This window comes from Clarias gariepinus, chromosome 4 (assembly GCF_024256425.1).
Source record: "Clarias gariepinus isolate MV-2021 ecotype Netherlands chromosome 4, CGAR_prim_01v2, whole genome shotgun sequence".
Classification (NCBI taxonomy): domain Eukaryota; kingdom Metazoa; phylum Chordata; class Actinopteri; order Siluriformes; family Clariidae; genus Clarias; species Clarias gariepinus.
In genome coordinates, this window is record NC_071103.1 from 37,543,281 (window position 1) to 37,561,843 (window position 18,563).

Consider the following 18,563-nt stretch of genomic DNA (forward strand, 5'->3'; position numbering starts at 1 on the left):
CTTTTCCCACAATCCAACTTCAACCACGTTTAAGTCATCTCCAATTATAGTCATTCATAATTTTTCCCAACCACATTTCATACACAGTTCAGCGATGTTTTAATCAGTAATCTCCTTGGTTGTTTTCTTTGCTTGTTGGAAGCCCTTTTAAAATGGTGACTTTTTTAAGCTGAGCAGTGCAAGTACCCTTTTAATACAGAATCTATATCTTTATTCATTGGTTAGTTGGTTAAATGATGTCTAACAACAACCATGAAAAATATTATTTTAGTTTATAGACTTTGCACTCAGCAGAAATTGATTCATAGATATTAGAAAATTTTCCATTTTATTTTTCCAGCATGGACTTACTCTCAGACGTGTTAGTTGCTCAAATATTATCCATCCATCCATCCATCCATCCATCTTCAACCGCTTATCCAAAGTCGGGTTGCGGGGGTAGCAGTTCTAGCAGGGAACCCAAAACTTTCCTTTCCCCAGCCACCTCAGCAAACTCTGACTGGGGAATCCCGAGGCGTTCCCATGCCAGTGTGGAGATATAATCTCTTCATTTAGTCCTTGGTCTGCCCCGTGGTCTCCTTCCAGCATGCCAAGAACACCTCCAAAGGGAGGTCTCCTGGTGAAATCCTTACTAGATGCCTGAACCACCTCAACTGACTCCTTTCCACGCAAAGGAGTAGCGGCTCTACTCTGAGTTTCTTACGGATGACTGAGCTTCTCATCTTATCTCTAAGCGAAAAGCCAGCTACCCTTCTGAGAAAACCCATTTCGGCCACTTGTATTCGGGATCTTGTCCTTTCGGTCATGACCCAACGCTCATGACCATAGGTGAGGGTTGGAACAAAGATCGACTAGTAGATTGAGAGCTTTGCCTTTTGGCTCAACTCTCTTTTCATCACATCGACTGCAATACCGCCCTCGCTGCTCCGGCTTCCCGGCCAACCTCACATCCAAGGTTCCATCACTCGTAAACAAGACCCCGATATGTTTAAACTCCTTTACTTGGGGCAATGACTCGCTCCCTACCTGGCGTATACAATCCATCGGTTTCCTACTGAGAACCATGGCCACAGATTTCGAGGTGCTGCTTCTTATCCCTGCCGTTTCACACTCAGCTGCAAACCGATCAAGCAAGCGCTGCAGGTCACAGACTGATGATGACCAAAAGCAGCAATGCAATCCTTAGCCCTCCAAACTGGATACGCTCTCCTCCACGGCTGCGCCTTGATATCATGTCAATGAAGATCACAAACAGGATTGGTAAGAGGGCACAGCCCTGGCAGAGGCCAACACCCACTGGAAACAAGTCTGACTTACTGCCAAGAATCCGAACACAGCTCTCACTTTGGGCGTAAAGGGATTGGACGGCCCTGAGAAGTGACCCCCTCACCCCATACCCCTGCAGTACCTCCCACTGAAAATCCCGAGGGACCTAACCATATGTCTTCTCTAAAGCCACAAAACACATGTGGACTAGATCTATGGTTCGACAATCGGCCAAACCCTCCTTTCCAGCACCATAGAGTACACTTTCCCAGGAAGGCTAAGTAGTGTAATACCCCTGCAGTTGGCACACACCCTCTGATCCCCTCTTTAAAAAGGGGAACCACCACCCCAGTCTGCCACTCCTTAGGGACTGTCCCGGACTTCCACGCAATGTTGAAGAGGCGTGTCAACACCCTCTTCAACAGAACTTTTCTTCAACAGGAAGAAAGTCCCTCAACACCCAGAGGCTTAAGCATTTCCGGGTGGACCTCATCAATTCCCGGGGCTTTGCCACTGTGGAGTTGTTTGACTACCTCAGTGACCTCGCCCAGGGAGATCAACGACGACCGCCCCCTCGTCATCCTCCAGCTCTGTCTCTGCAACAGAGAATGAATTAGTTGAGTTCCTCAAAATGCTCTTTCCACCGCCCGATTACATGCTCAATGGAGGTCAGCAGTGTCCCATCCTTGCTGTACACAGCTTGGGTGGTTCCCCGTTTTCCAGAAGCACCTTGGTGCCACCCGAAAGTCCTTCTCCATGGATTCTCCAAGCTCCTCCTACACATGTTGCTTTGCCTCTGCTACTGCTGCGGCTACTGTCCTTTGAGCCCGCCGGTACCTTGCAACTGCTTTTAGAGTCCCCCGGGATAACATATCCCTGAATGACTCCTTTTTTAGTCGGACAGGTTCCCTAACCACAGGTGTCCACCACCCAGAACCTAAAGACCACAGCTCACAGCTGCACCTTAAGCAATAGAAGCTTTAAACATTGACCACTCTGATTCAATGTCCCCAGCTCCTACAGGGATGCTGGAAAAGCTCTGCTGGAGGTGGGAGTTGAAGGCCTCTTGCACAGACGGCCCCCCTAGACGTTCCCAATTAACCCGCACTACACATTTGGGCTTACCAGGTCTGTCCAGTGTCATTGCTCACATGTGCGTTGAAGTCCCCCAGCAAGACTATGGAATCCCGTACTGGAGCCCAGAGCCCATTCAAAGTTTCCAAGAAGGACGAATACTCTAAACTTCTGTTTGGAGCATAAGCACAGACCACAGTGAGAGCCAGCTTCTGCCGCCTGGGTCTGGTGGGTCGAGGTGCTCAGCCTTTACTGCTACCCAAATAACAGCACATCCAACCCCATCGGTTTCTCTCGCAGGTGGTGGGGTCCTCGAGATGGGGGAAAACAGGGGGCCACATTGCTCTTTCGGGCTGTACCCCGTGGCAGACCTGGCCACCAGGCACTCGCTGACGGAACCTCTGTCCAGGCCTGGCTCCAGACATGGACCCCGGGCTTCCTTCGCGCAGGGTCACTTTAGTCCCTCCTCTTTTTTTTTTTAACTTTTTTTTTTTTCTCTAATATTAGTTAAAGTTAAATACTAGTCAAATACCACTCCAGGAAAGAAACAGTTATTGTTAAAGGTATCCATGCTGAGTACCTAAAGGTAAATACACTACAAGAAGAAAATGTACTACTACTCTAATCACAATGAATAATCACCACAGAGATTCTCTCAGAGATCAGAATTTACTTGGAAAGCAGAATAAGACTAATTAAGTACTAGATATCAATTTGTACAGGCTTTTCGCTCACAGAACCATTAACATTTCCAAGCAAGAGGTTGTTGGATATACTCACTCAATATAACTAGAGTAGACTAAATTATAATTGCATTCCAGAAAGGTCAAATAATAATATAAAGTGGCGCTCAAATCTGGAAAATTAAGTGGAGTAATGTTTAAAAGGTCTAGATTTTCATTGGCCAGTAATGAGAATTGAGGTTATCGGTTACCTGTTTACATTAGCCAACTAGTCAAACATGTAGTGTTAATCTGTGTAAAACAAATTGCAAGGATTAGATGACCAAATCATTCAGTTGAGTCTAGAGATCATACTTTATTATCCAGTCTCATTTAGCTAGTTTGTAGTAGATTTGTCTAACTTGTTTTGAGATCTAGTAAGGCCAGACTAGCCTGGTGCTTATAAGCCATGAATACTCAGCTCCAGAATCAAGTACTTCATCCGATCTGCCTGCATGTATTTAATGTTGGGTTAGTTGGACTGGCTATGTTAGGATATCACCCCTAGGTCTGAATGAATGTACAGTGATCGCCAAAAGACAATGCATAGTGCAACATATGCCAGGTGTTATAGTTCTCCCTGTGTAGAAAACAGGTGATATCAATAATTATTTCTTGTCTATCTGGCCGTTGTGCGATTAGAATCAGCTGGTTTAGTTAATGGATGGAACAAATCCGTTGCAGGACTTTTACCTTCAGAAGCCGGGGTGTCCACCTCTGCACAGAAATAGCTAAAACTAGATAATTATAATATGAATTGCAAACTTCTGTGGAAGGTTTGTATACATGATCTTCAGAAAGCAATCAAGCAGACAAGGATTGAATGAGTGACAACTGAGGACATTCTGAATATGTCCTTTTGACTCTATGCCCAACTGTAGGTTTTGAAGAATAAGGCCTTTATAGAAAATATCCATAGCAATTTAATTGCATAAAATAACAAATTGTTCCTATTATCTTGATTGTCATTATTGTAAAAAAAAAAAAATGTAAATTGAGAATGGCATTAAAACATTGAACTTTATAATCGTATTAATACTTTTGGCCACAACTGTGTTTAAATGATGTACTGCAATAGACCAATCCATAGGCACAGAGAGTCCGATTCTGGGTATATTGCTGCCTATCTCTGTGATTCTGACAAGCCCTTATTTAAAGATAACTAAAAAAATACAATTTTATACATGTGCTGCCATTGTTGGCATGGCTAAAGCAAGTTTGGCCTGCTGTATACACTTTGCCTATCTAAGCAACTATATAAAGGGCAGGATGTGATCCAGACTCCTGGCAAATCCTCATCTCTGAAATGTTTGCTATTGACCTTCTCATACACATTGTATATAATTTACTCCACTTCGTCCACTTATTATTGCATTTAAGGACCGAGTTGTATCTAATTATTTTAATAGACTAGTTTGGACAGGTACATATATCCAACAATCACTTTATTAGAAGTGTAAGCAGGTCTGGATTAAGCCCATACAAAGCTTCGTTAAAGGTTCTCAGAATGTGATTAGATGAGTTAGTTGATTCGTTTGGCCTCCAGTGTCGCCCTGTTTGCTGTACTCACTTTGCAGTGGAAAGGTTCTGACCTTAAAGAGGCCACCTGCCCTATATGGCTGGTATGCTGCAAGAACAGATAAAAACATTTACACTAAAACAGGTTAACACAGCAGAAAATAGCGAGATAAACGTGTAGTGTTTGACTGATGGCACTTAGTTAGTAACCTAGTAACCCAGTGTAAGTATCCATCCAATGACAGAAACTTTAAAATACTTTTGTAAGTCACTCTATAATAAGAGGGTCTGCCAAATGCCTAAATGTAAATGTAAATTTATTTTGTGTGTGAAGTGTGAATTTAATTTTGTTATATAACCCAGAAGGCTTGGCCAGGCATTGTTATATATCAGCAGATTTAGAGAAACTTGTCCTATTCTTCTTTAAATGCATCCAACTCAGCATTTGAAGGTCTTGAGGATTAGCTTAGCTGATCACTAAAGTGTGCAAAACTCTGCAATGCAGTGGTATCATGTTTAAGGGCTAGAGTCTGACATCATTGCTGTATAGGAAATGTACTGAACTTCATGTCACACTGTAAATCCTGCACTGTCAGAAACCTGAAAACCTTTTAATATATAACAGCCTCATGAGACCCCACTGTCATATGAGCACATTGCATTTTTCCCAGTTGCATTGTGTGTATATCTTTGTAAGATCCTCATACTGTATGAGGAGCCTTGGGTATTACTCTTTTACCAAACTCCTTTCTGTTTGAAGACATCAATCAAGTTATCAGAGTCGTTATCAGATGCTACAGAAAGAGGGAAATAAAAAAAGAATTTAGGAAATACACCGCTTTAGAGCCTGGGTCTCAGGAGGTTAAGATAAGTTAGTGAACCTTAATGCCTTGTTCTACTGTAACTGCAGGCAAATTAGATTTAGTTCACAAATCTAATCTTTAGGACTGACTGTCCACACTGTTTTTTGAAAGTCATTACATGGAAATAATGGTTGATATAAAGCACATTCTGTCTTCATACAGTGGATCTGTACATTCTCTCCAGCTTTGCTTGTATGGATGCGTCCCGCCCAAAGTGCTATCAGACATTTCACTATGTCCTGTGTCCAGGGATTATTGTTCTCCATTTCTTTCATTGTCTTGCCGTTCATTTTTCAACAATGAATCCATCTTCATACTACATGATTGTGCAAATTAGAACTTCTGCATTGCTTTGCGAATGATGTAACGGACAGTTTGAAATCCGATTTGAGCAGATAGAGTGTCCAGGCTGAGACACATCTTTATGAATCCGATCTAAATCTGATTTCAAACCACCTCTGGATGTGGGCCAGATCAGATTTGCAAAATTAAGATTTGCTTTTTTTTTTTTTTACTGTTCAAACTACATGAAAGTAGTTCTATTTCTAAAAAGAATTTAGATTCTAAACTGATTCCAATCTGCATATGATAAAAATCAGATACTGTATAGACTATTATATAAACTCATGAACATTGTAGTAGTTTGCTTTGTAAAAAATACACACAAAAATGTGGCTATACTGTACAGTATGTGTAACTAAGCTACTCATTTCCATGCCCATCCCTATTCTCACCCTGCCTACTTTCCTAATTTGTGTTTATTGCAGTTGTGACCGGACCTCAGTAAGTTTTTCACAAATCACATATACAGTATAGTATAAAAAGTCAATTGCAGCAAATTATGTTGATTCTCTTTTACATATGTTATTATTTTTGTAATGCGTGGCATTTAAAAATGATATTAATTTGTACAGTAATGTGAATAAAAAACAAAATAAATGGACACATGGACAAAACAAACAGTGCAACTAAAGGAAATAAACAGACAATTACTTAAACATGATTGGATAACAACTGTATGTTTTTTTTCTCCAGATTTTTTTAACATTGTGCGGGCTTTCTCGTGGCTCTGATAGTAACCATGCATCAGATCCTCCATACCTGGAGTATCTGTTGCTGTATTGGTACCTGTTTTAGTGAGCGGATTAGTGACTAGTCTGGAAATCAGCTCATTCTCTGAAGACCTCAGCAACAGGATGATGTCAGCAGGAAGAGTGTCTCGGTTCTTAGACAGAAACCCAGAGGCATCATAGATCACCTGAAGGATATATAAAAGAAAATCACATGAGCACATCTAATATGCAGTGTTACTAATCTGTGAACATAAGAGACACCCTGATTGGTTTAAACAGACCTTCCCAGCATAGTGGTTGATCCCAAAGCCAAGATCAACTCGCATTGGTCTCCAGAAGTTTTTAGATTTTAAGTTGTCCTCGAATTTTTCTGAAAGAGCAAAAAGTGTGAATTAACATAAAATTTATTTCTGATTACATTATTACATTTGTTTAATTCAATAGTCTATATACAGTAGTTCTATAATAGACAGTGGATGGAAAATAGAAAGAACAGATGAATGAAAAACAATAGTATTTATAATGTGTTTGTTTATTTAACAAGTTATTTTTCCTTTGCCGACATCCTCCAGCGCCAGACAGAACTACTGTAACTAACCGCGACCGGCAGGGCTGGGGACCGACAGTTGTTGTAATTTACAGGGGCGTACCTACTGTAGTATTACATTCTTACTGCTACTATGCGGTCGAAATGTAAAGATAACAAATCATTCAGGTGATGCAGATGAAGATTTACTTTATATTTTCCACTTTAGAATCTCAGCTAACTTCCGGTTGATTCCCAAATTGGGTTAAATGGAAAGCTAATGAGCTAGAGTGTACAATCTCTTGTTCCACACAACAAGTAGTGCCCTTGATCAGGGTTTAGAGAGGGACTTGGGATTGTTGTGTAGTTTACTTTAGCAATGAACAAAAAAACACAGAAGTTTCAGATAAATTGCATTGATTTGGGAAGACTTAGAAGCAATTGTAAAATAATTGGTAAATATTGTTAAACATCCCAGTGCTGTCAAGCTTTACAGTATATCATCACTCACTGAATGCCTCTCGTCCAGTCGGATTACTCAGCCAGAATCGTTGTATTATATACATAATATATGTATTGTATACATGAAACATGATATATGAGACAGTGAGTCTAATGAAAACCTTAAAATGGAACATAAATTAGAAACCAAAAGCTTGTTTATTCATTTTATTATTTTTTTATAGACGTATCTGCCAACTCTTTAACAAATGATGCAAAAAAAGGTTTTAATTTGACTCAATCTGCTTTTCTTGCTTCGTGTATGTACTGTATGTGTGTGCATGCCAATATTACTCTCAAAGGTTATATAAAAATTTATGCTAGTGGATGCCTTGTGTATGTGAGTGTGTGAGTGTGTTGAAAGGGGTGTAACTTGCCAACGAGGGTCTGATCAGTAGCCTGGGGGAATCTGCTCTCCTCATCCAGCAGTGACAGCAGACCCATGGGCTTCTGCAGGAAAAGGTCCAGCAGGGGCCGGTTGTCCTCATACTCAATCACTCGCACGTCCACATCCTCGTTCAGGTACTCGTCCTGCAGGGGAAGGGGGACAAATTATAAATCCATTAGCACACGGGGGAAGTTACAGCACCAGTTTGTGTTTTTGGTTGTGTTAGCAAACACCCCGAGCCCGCTTTTGGAATGAATTATGCTCACAATCCAAGGTTCCCCTGTACTAAATAATTTCATAGTTTAAAGCATATATTTCATGGGTCAATATCACAATAAAGTGCCTTTGAAACTTCACAATTATCAACAACAAGTAAAAAAAACTGAGATTTTTCAATCTGACTTCATATTGATGTTATTAAGCAAAGTGAGTGTCACCTTTACAGACCACCTCCCATCCCCTCCTTCTCTTGGCTTCCCACACACATACAGACACACACTCTCCACCTTAAACAGAAACTTCACTCTGTCGCGATTCTTTCCAAAGGTAAAGTGCAGGTTAATTTTTTATTTTTTTTTACTTTACAGGAGTGATTCCGTTAGTAAGCGCTCACACGAGTGTGACTAGTACGATGTTCTTTGCTAATTCTTTCCAAAAAAACCAGTCTCTCCATTTATGTGTGTTGAGCGCCTGCGTGCACAAACGGAAACACTTATCTGTCTGGATTTATTTTTACTTTTTTAAGGTAAAGTGCAGTGTTTTATTTTTACTTTATATTTTGTATTAATTATTTTTATGTATTTATTTTTTTGGGCTGTAGAACGAATAATTTGAGTTTCCATTATTTCTTAAGCAAATTAAATTTGGTTTACGAGTGTTTTGGAATACGAGCCCGCTTCCGGAACGAATTATGCTCGTAATCCGAGGTTACACAGTACTGGAGATTTTAAAACTATAAAATAACACATATGGCATTAGTTAATTAAGCAACAACATAAACAGTCAGTTGTTATTTTTAGACTGAAGGTCATCAGTTTTTAGCAAAACCCATCAAGAACCATAATGAAACTGGCTTTCATGAAGACCATCCCAGGATTGAAACTTAGCTCTGCTGCAGAGGAGAAGTTAATTTAGAGTCACCAGCCTCAGAAATCACGTATTAACAAACAGCATCTCAATTAGAGCCGTTATGAAGATTTACAGAGCAGAAGTAGCAGATATACATCTCAGTATCAACTGTTCAAAAAAGAATATTGTATATTTTGGACGCCTTCAGCATTGTCTTTGAGCATAGAAAGAAATAAAAAATCAGGAACAACCATTGAGTTAAAAGTGATCCCACTTTTGAGCGGTAGTGTGTGTGTGTGTGTGTGTGTGTGTGTGTGTGTGTGTGTGTGTGTGTATCACAACCTCCTGCTTTACCCCGAATGCATGTGTATAACAAAAGCTAAAAGGCCAGGAGCAAACAGCTCCCATGTCTAATCTCCACACACACACACACACTCATGCAAATGCCTACAGGAGTCTCACACATGTCAGAGAAATCTCATTTCTCCACTAGGGCAAAACATGTAGCCTGGGGTAAAGTCATGGAACAACTGCCAACCGCTTTGGAGAGCAAGACGACAACAAAAAATAAAGAGGGATAAAAAAAAAAAAGAACCCGGTTACTGTGGGTTTTATACAGAAGGTAGACAACCTGAATCAAAGCATAGAGCCACAGTGCCTTAGAAACAGGATGTGTTTTTGAGATTTGGATAAATGAGGTGATTCTGGATGTGAAAATAGTTAACACTACTGTAGAGATCAGTTATAAGAGTTATAAGACTCTTTATTTCTGGATACTGTATAATCCTCTGCTACACTAATGCACGTATCCCAGTGTTTCACTAGTGCTTGGACACCATCAAGATAGAAAGTTTTCTCAGTACTGGTGCATGATTGTGTGTACAGTTCCCACAGACAGATGCATCTTTTACGCAAGTTAGCGTAAAGTCAGTTATTTTAAGGAATTCGCTGCATGTTCACAGGAACGACTACAGTAAGCTCTGAGCCACAGACGTACAGCCTTCTTTAAAACGTCCACACCGTTTAAATATTTTACTGTGACTAAGAGTCTCATCAGCGGTTTTCCCTTATAGTCTTCTGTTAATGTCAATCTCCTGTTTTCTACAGTACACCTTCATTCACCAGAAATTTTACCACAAGTCCCGGTTTGACTTGAACGGCCCTTGTAATAATCAGGGTAACTGTCAGTCTAACACAATTCTGCACATCTCTCCTTTGCACTGCTCGTCAGAGTGAGACCAAATTAAATAAATTATTAAAGGTACATTATGTTCCCCCATCGCGTGGATGAAAATAGCTTTCACTTCTATCGGAGGGAGGAAATAAATTGTGCTTGTGCGCTGTCAGGACATTCAGAACGTACCTGCTCCCAGGCGAATATGTGCTGATTGAAGTAGAACTGAATCTGCTCGTTGGCGATGTTGATGCAGAGCTGCTCGAAAGAGTTGCGCTTGAAGTTTTCAAAGCCGAAGATGTCCAGGATGCCGATGTTTTGCTCCTCGTCTTCCGCACTGAGAATAGAAGAATGGATGGTTTTATGAAATAAAGTTCTTTCTTGCTAGGCGTCCAGCAGATGCATTGATATTTTTTTCTATGTTTAATTCTCAAATCTGATTAATTTTCTATAACAGCAGCTCTGGCACCAAATGACAGTTTTAGTGGATAACAATGCATCCTTTAAGACTTTTCTAGTATCATGAATGTATTAGTATGACACTCTTGCTTGTTGTGGCAACACTACTTCATAATGTGCCGTGATTGCGATATAATCAAGTGCCAGATTTGAACAATAATTATGCTTTATAGAGTCCACCCGTCATTGATTATTTTCCTACATACTGTATCAGTAAAAATGAGCTCTAGTTTTTTTCTACACATTCAAAAAAATTTTTATTGAAAAAGCAGCTTTTTTATCATTTGTTCATTTTCCATGCTGTCTTTATCCTCCACTCTCTCTGACTCTTTCTTTCTCACCTGCTCTGGTTTTCATGTCTCAGCAGGGTGTTGATGCGATTGACGATCCAGCTGAAGAGGCGCCCGTACAGAGCTTTGCTCATGGCGTCCCGCACCTCCGTGGCTTTCTCAACAGTGTTGGGCCGGACGATGGTCTCACCCCGAGCCACCACACAGTGTGAAGTGAGAGCCTCTCTCAGCTCATCCGGGCGTATACACAGCAAAGAAGCAGCTACAAAACAATACGCACACACACACACACACACACACACAAAATTCTGATTTTCTTACCAGCGTGCTTTCCTTTGACGTAAAAAAAAAAAAAAAAAAAAAAAAAAAAAAAATTAAGAAATGCAGCTTGTCCCGTTATCAAGAATCTGCAGATTGTCTGTAGAACTTTTTCCCGTTACAGCTTTGCATTTGAAATCCATAAAAATACTGACACTGGAGATACCGTAAATAAATATTCAATAAATCTCACCATACAGGAAACTTTTTTCTTTAATCCAATAATGTTACCAAAGGACAAAGAACATCATTTATTTGACGTTGGTACAATCTATAATGAACCTCGGTTAAACCAATCAGCAATGTCAGATATGACAAGCTCCATCCAGATTATTTTTGGGTCATAAATAAATAACTAAATAAATAAAAGCTATTTTGGAGCTAATAAGCTAAATGGTTTTAGCTAAAACTTCTTCAAAAGTATTCCTCATGTTTGACCAATCAGCAATGCTCCCATGTCCCAATGCTTCCTGCATTTTTTCTTTCTTTTTAAATCAGCTGCACTAAAGCCGCAATTTAAATAAATAAAAATAAAAATAAATAATAAACAGTTACTCTTAGAACTGAACAGCCAGTTGATTAATTTCAGCCAGTCAGGTTCCAGAAAAAGGTTACAAGCCCAACTTTGGGTTCAACATTGTGGTGGTTGAGCAACCCCTGACCCCAGCCGAACCAAGCGATGCATTTATTTATTTTTGTCAAATAGCATGTTTCATATTAATTTCAAGAGGAAGAGACGTACAGTACCAAAACAACATGGTTTAACTGAACTAATGCAGTTAAACACCATAAAATCATTCACTGTATGTGAAAGCACAGAATTTGTAGCATATCAGTTTGTTCTTACAGTATTTTTATTTTTGCTTTTAAAAGTTAAAAAAACATTTAAAAGTATTGGGAGGTGTTTTAGTCTTTCACTTTTCTTGTCAGGTATGGGTTTAGAAGTGTGTGTGTGTGTGGGGGGGGGGTATTGTTCACCTGCGAGTTACATTCAGTCGAGAAAGTCAATCACTTGTTTTCTAACAGTTAGGAATTAAAAAAAATAGTCTTCACATCATAATATTTAGGGCTTTTATCGATTGTTTTTTGATAATGGAGTGAAGTGTGTGTGTGTGTGTGTGGGGGGGGGGGGGGAGGGGCGGGGGGGTTGTGTCATTGGGTAACAACCACCAGTAAATTAAGCCTATGTAACTAGATATTAGTAGTTGTTACACCTACTTACATCAGAAGCATGCAGACTACCGGTTGGGCTAACTCACCTCTCCATCTCATTTCGCTGCACTAGCGTGCTAACCTGCTACCCAGCATTCTTTAACTTACCGCTCTCTAACACAGCCGCGTTTTCAATGTTGCTCTTGTCAGTTTGGTGCTCTGTAGCCACTGAAGCAAACTCGATGTCTCCGGTGATTAGGATGGCTGCAACAATGCTGTACACACTTCCTAATTCCTGTGAAGGAAAACAAGCTGAAATGAAGGGTTACAGGAAATATTAAATAAAAAGTCTGATGCAAATGCAAAGATAAATTCATTTCCTGGCTGCAATCTCAAGTATTTTTTTTTTTACCACAGGATTGTTTGTGTGTTGTTAATTTGTATTGTTAGCTTATTAACTCAATGTTCAAAACGAAAAATAAGAACCACACCCTGGATAGCTAAGATTATCTGCTAATTAAAATCCATTTCACCAAAATGACATTATAGCGCTATTTTGTAATGAATTTGATGGCGTATTCCCTGAGATTAGACAGCTCCTGAGCTCCACAGAAAGGCAGGCAGTACAGGGGTGTTTCTCTGACTGTCGTTTTCATTAGCTCTTCGCTATACGCCATGTTTCATCATGTTACGCCACTCACACTCCCATCACTTACCTCCTCACTCTGAGCCAATCCCCACGCTGGATTGATGTCAAATTAACCAGACATTTCTCAACCGCGATGCCACGACGCCTACATATCACAAATCAAACTGTCTCCATTCTAAACAGACTCTTCCTGATTATTTCATGCTTGAGACATTTTTCATTTCTCCCATCACAGATAACAATTTACATAAAGAAACTGAAAGCACTGGATTTTTTTTTTAAAATAAAGCTACACAGCTGCATATATATAACTATATACTGTACATCTATATGTATATATTATTTTCACATGTTAGAGCCATTAAAGGAATTCTTGGGGGGCCAGTGTCAGACATGAAGCAGACAGTCCGATCATGGCTCCAGCATAATGATAAAACTTTTTACCTTGATCGTATGCAAGAACTAGTGAAACGCTGGGATAAGTGTATTAGTGTAACAGGGGATTATATATAGAAATTAAGGAAGTCCTGGTTTGACTTGAAAACCCATCCTAGTATACAGTATGTAGCTTTTGGACATTTTATGTTACCCTGTGTGAGAATAGACACATGTACAGTAAAACCCCTGTCTGGATATTTTATAATTTCCCTTATATAGCAAATGTCTATCTTAGAAATAACTTTATGCTCAATTAGGTCCAGAAATAATATAAGTGCCAAAATTCAGGAGCAGCAGCTCGCACATACACTCATAAAAAAAAAAACCTCTACATCATCCACCCCACACAAAGCATTACCTCAAGGGTGAAGCCGATTACTTTGAAACACTGCTCCACTGCTTCGAATTGATCCTTGTACGAGGCGTTTCCCACGATGTCTGGCACAAGCTTGACATTTTCATTCTGAAGGTACCTGAAGTGAGCAGAGTAAAAGAAGTTCAGAAACGACCAATAAATAATGCACTAAATTTACAACCTTCATAAAGGAACCTACTTTGGAATTTTACTGTCAGAAAGCTTGTAGTGAGCGAGCTTCTTTCTCTCGGCCAGGCCAGCGTAGATGTAGTAGAAAATGTGGAAGTTACGCTCCCCGCTATCAGAGGAGAAAGAAATGGATCGTGAAGTCAGTTGTTTTACTGAGGTGAGTGGGCCACCAGGTTTATTGACCATCGATGCTTTTTCAAGGCAAAGCTAAAACATCAGAATAAAGTAGAGTAGATGGGATATCTCTCACAAAAGATTTAATTCCAGGATTTACAATAAAGATGTAAATATATACAGTATTAAGTGTTATAAAACCATCTCCAAACAGTTTAAAGTTCAACATTCCACAGTTTTCACAATTAGAAAGCATTAAAGAAAGTTGACAGTCTTCCCAGGAACGGATGTTCCAGCACAATTACCCCAAGGACAGACCATGCAATGTCAATGTGCAATGCAAAGAAACGCAAAAAAATACAAGAGCGACATCCCAGACCCTACAAGACACTGAGCATGGTAAATGTTAAAGTCCATGACAGCACAATTAGAAGAAGACTGAACAAGTATGGTTTGCCTGGAAGGTGTGACAGGAGAAAGCCTCTTCTGTCTAAAAAGAAAATGGAAGCATAAATGAGGTTTGCAAAACTGCTCCTGAACAAACCACAATGTGATATAAACCGATGAGACCAAGGTGGAGTTGTTTGTCCTTAATGTCGAGCCCCTTGTTTGGCAATAAACCCAATTAGCATTTCAGCAAAAACACCTTATACCCACTGTCAAGCACGGCGGTGGAGGGGTGATGATGTGTGCTTGTTAAGCAGCTGAAGGACCTGGGCATCTTTATTCTTTGAGTCGACCATGAACTCCTCTGTATACCAGAGTATTCTAGAGGCAAATGTGAGGAAATCTGACAGCTAAAGCTTGGTCAAAATTGTGTTATGGAACAGGACAATGATCTTAAGCTCACCAGTAAATCTACAGCAGAATGACTGAAAAATAAAAGAATCAAGGTTTTGGAATTGCCTAGTCCAAGTCCAGACCTCAACCCAACTGAAGTGCTGCAACAGGACTTTAAGAGAGGTGTGCATAAGCAAACTTCTAAAAACTTCAATTAACTGAGGAAATGTTTAAATGAAGAATGGGCCCAAATTTCTCCATAATGTTGTGAGAAACTGATAAAGTCATGCATGAAACTATTACTTATTGATGCTAAAGGTGGACCTCAAATCTCTTAATCTTAAAGCTATTGGATTATAGGGAGTACTTAGTATTGACCACATTTTTTTTTCTTTGTTAAATAAATAATGTCACTGTAAAAAAGGTTATTTATTGTTCATCTGAGGTTGTATTTTCCTAATACTGAGACCCTCTATGATCAGGTGGTTTTATTATGTTTTTATACAGATGGAGCACCAACATCTACACATGTTTGTACAATCTACAACACAGTCATAAAATCCTGAAACAACCCATTGTACACTACTGCTTAACATTTTCACACCAACTACAATTCGAATCAGACCCATGATGTAGTGACCAAAGATCACAAGAAGAAGGAACCTTGAGAGGAACCTTGAAGGAAATCCATCATAGATGTACAGTATATTTCGGTTCATACTTATATACATACAGTACACAGACATTTAGCAACACACACACACACAAACTCCCTTTACATTAGGAAAAGTAACAAGGCTTTGCATAATCAGTCTCCATCAATCTGCAGGTTTCTAATTACTGCAAGTTGCCTCTGTAATTATCCTCCATGTTTTGCTTTGGCGTCAGAGTGATTTCAGCACTGCTGTTGAATGAAAGACTCCCCTGATTATGCTATTCATACACTTTTTAAAAAGCACTCTACTCTCAAGTAGGGCAGCTTCATTTTTTCCTTTTAAAGAAAATCTATTTACACTCTGACAGCCCCTTTGCTCATCACATCTGCACGGTACAGTTTTACAGTATCCTTTCCGACAAGAAAATTAAAAATCATGGCAAATTATGTTCAGTACCCTTTTTGTCATTTAATCTCCATTTTTAAACTAGAACAAATGATAAATGACACTCACACTGCCTGGTGAATGACACGGGATTTCTCCAGCAGGTATTCGAAGATCTGAGCTGCCACCACCGTTCCTCCACACGTGAATTTCATCTCCAGATATTTCCCAAAGCGGCTGGAGTTATCGTTGATGACTGTGCAGGCGTTTCCGAATGCTTCTACGAGGTTGTTCACGAGAAGAATCTTTTCTTGGAGGGTTCGGTTGTTTGCCTAAGTTAAAAAATAAAACACTTTTTGATTGGTGAGCTTTGGTGAGATTCTGTGGGAGGATCTTTAGCAAACAGCATCAGGAACACCGCTCATGGTGTTACATTACCAGTCAAAAGTTTGGACAAACCTCCTACGGATTATTCAGTAAAGAGATAAGTGTTAAACAACCCAGAATGTGTTTTAGATTTTAGATTGTCCAAAGTAGCTCCATTTAGCTTGGCACACTCATGGCCTTCTCTCATCAGGTTCCTGTGAAAGTCACCTGGAATTGTTTTCAATTTATAGGTGTGCCTGATCAATAGTTAATCTGTGAGATTTCTTTCCTTTCTTAATGTGCTTTAGAGCGTGAATTATCTTGTGCAGAGGAAGGGTGTGTACAGAGTCAATAGCCCTATAGTGCTACTATAAATCCATATTATGGCAAGAAACTCTCAGTTAAGTAAAAAGGAAAGAGTCCATCATTACTTGACTGAATGTAAGGCAATCCGAAATATCTCAAGAACTAAATGTATCCTCACGTGTGGTCACCAAAACCCCAAACACCATAATGAAACTGGCTCCGTCCCAAGAAAGGAAGACCGAGAGCTACCTCTGCCTCAGACGATAAGTTTATTAGAAAGATCAGCTTCAGAATCTGCCGATTTACAGCACCTCACAAATGCTCCTCATAAAGTGCTCAAGTGGCAGGCTTATTTCAACATCCACTTGTCCTGCTTGGGCCAAGAAACACAAGGAATTGACAGATCAGTATAAATCTGACCTTTGGACTGATGAATCCAAACTGTTGTGTCTTGGTTAGACTTTGAAATATGGAGGAGGAGATGTGATGGTGTTTTTGTTCTTTATTTTATTTAATTGGTGACACTGTTGGTGACTTCAAAATTAAGTTCACACCCAACATGGCCAACAGGATTTTGCAGCAACATGCCATCCAATGATCCCAAAACTGCCACTAGGGTACGTAGGAGCTGTTTGTCCAAGAAGAAGAGTGATGGAGCACTGCATCAGATGACCTTCTCTTTACAATCACCCTATCTGAGATGGTTTGGGATGAGCTGGACCAGAGATTGAACAACTCTGTGAACACCTTCAAGATTGCTGGAAAATTATTACAGGTTAACTTGAAAATATAAAACATTCCGGGTTATTTCAAATAGTTTTGTTGACTAAACGATCCCAATAAAAATAAAGAAAAAACATTTAATAGGAACATGTGTCCAAACTTTTGACTGGTAGTGTTTTTGGATTTTGGTAACAACTACACTGTAAGGTTAGACCTTTTATAAAGTATGTAATTTATAAGCATGTTTTTTATGCTTTATAAAGAACTGATGTTTTATTAAAAATGCACAAACAACATAAATGAAACAACTTGACGAGACCTTGCCGAGGACGGTGAGCTGCTGGACCAGGAGGTGAGCGCTCTCTGTCTTTCCCGCACCGCTTTCCCCACTTATGACAATACACTGCACATGAGGAGAAAAACGAGACATTAGTGTGAATCCACACCACTAACATTAAAGAGATATTCCAGTGGCTTTAACCTAATCTACAGCCTCTGGAGCAGTAATGCTATTCATGCCAAACGATAGTATAATGACAGTCTAAAGGCGTCTGCTGAATTCTGTTTAGAAATATTAAATAATTGTCAGGATCTTCTCGTCTTGTCGTTAGTGATGGCGAGATGAAGCTTTATGAAACCTTGAAGCCTTCCAGCCAGTTGGTTCACAAAAGGTTCATTTCTCGAGGTTTCATTTACACACAAACCCCCCTACTGGTCAAAGAATTCAAGACAAGCAGATGTGTTCGTATGCATGTTACCAGTTATGTGATCCTCTCAAAGCTGTCTTGTCCTTCTGTAGGTTGGACATGGGAATTATACTGTACATGATTTTCATAAAACTATGCATTTTTCTATTGTAAACACAAGATAATAGCCGGTTTAAACCATCTGTTGTCTCCTCCTGCTAGTGCTTGTTTGTAAATAATGTGTATAAGATTTTCGTGCCAGTTACATTTTGATCAATGTTCCATGGTAGTAGCACACATACCAAAGTGATCCTCCTCTATTACATTAATATTTCATAATTTCTGTCATATGGGAGACAGGGACAGTAATGTTTTTCCACTGGGGTAGTTTTACTAAGAAGATGGAACAAGGAGGACGCGCCATTGGTGTCTTCAGAACAGCAGGATTTTTTTGTGCCTGATGCTTTAAAGGCAAATGAGCTGCTGTTTGTCACCCTGCCCCTCTTCTACCGATGGAGTACTGAA

The 18,563-nt window shown here is 39.7% G+C and overlaps 1 protein-coding gene across 1 annotated transcript in view; it reads right to left on the reverse strand.

Moving 5' to 3' along the window:
* The window catches only part of myo3a (myosin IIIA), a 45,948-nt gene that overhangs the window by 16,972 nt on the left and 10,413 nt on the right, over positions 1-18,563 (reverse strand). The window contains exons 7-16 of the mRNA XM_053494507.1: positions 17,672-17,755; positions 16,087-16,289; positions 14,034-14,132; positions 13,838-13,952; positions 12,561-12,687; positions 10,974-11,184; positions 10,363-10,510; positions 7,921-8,074; positions 6,798-6,886; positions 6,572-6,701 (exon numbers count right to left, since the gene is read on the reverse strand). Of these exons, the coding sequence (XP_053350482.1) occupies positions 6,572-6,701; positions 6,798-6,886; positions 7,921-8,074; positions 10,363-10,510; positions 10,974-11,184; positions 12,561-12,687; positions 13,838-13,952; positions 14,034-14,132; positions 16,087-16,289; positions 17,672-17,755 (1,360 nt within the window). The remainder of the gene's footprint in view (positions 1-6,571; positions 6,702-6,797; positions 6,887-7,920; positions 8,075-10,362; positions 10,511-10,973; positions 11,185-12,560; positions 12,688-13,837; positions 13,953-14,033; positions 14,133-16,086; positions 16,290-17,671; positions 17,756-18,563) is intronic.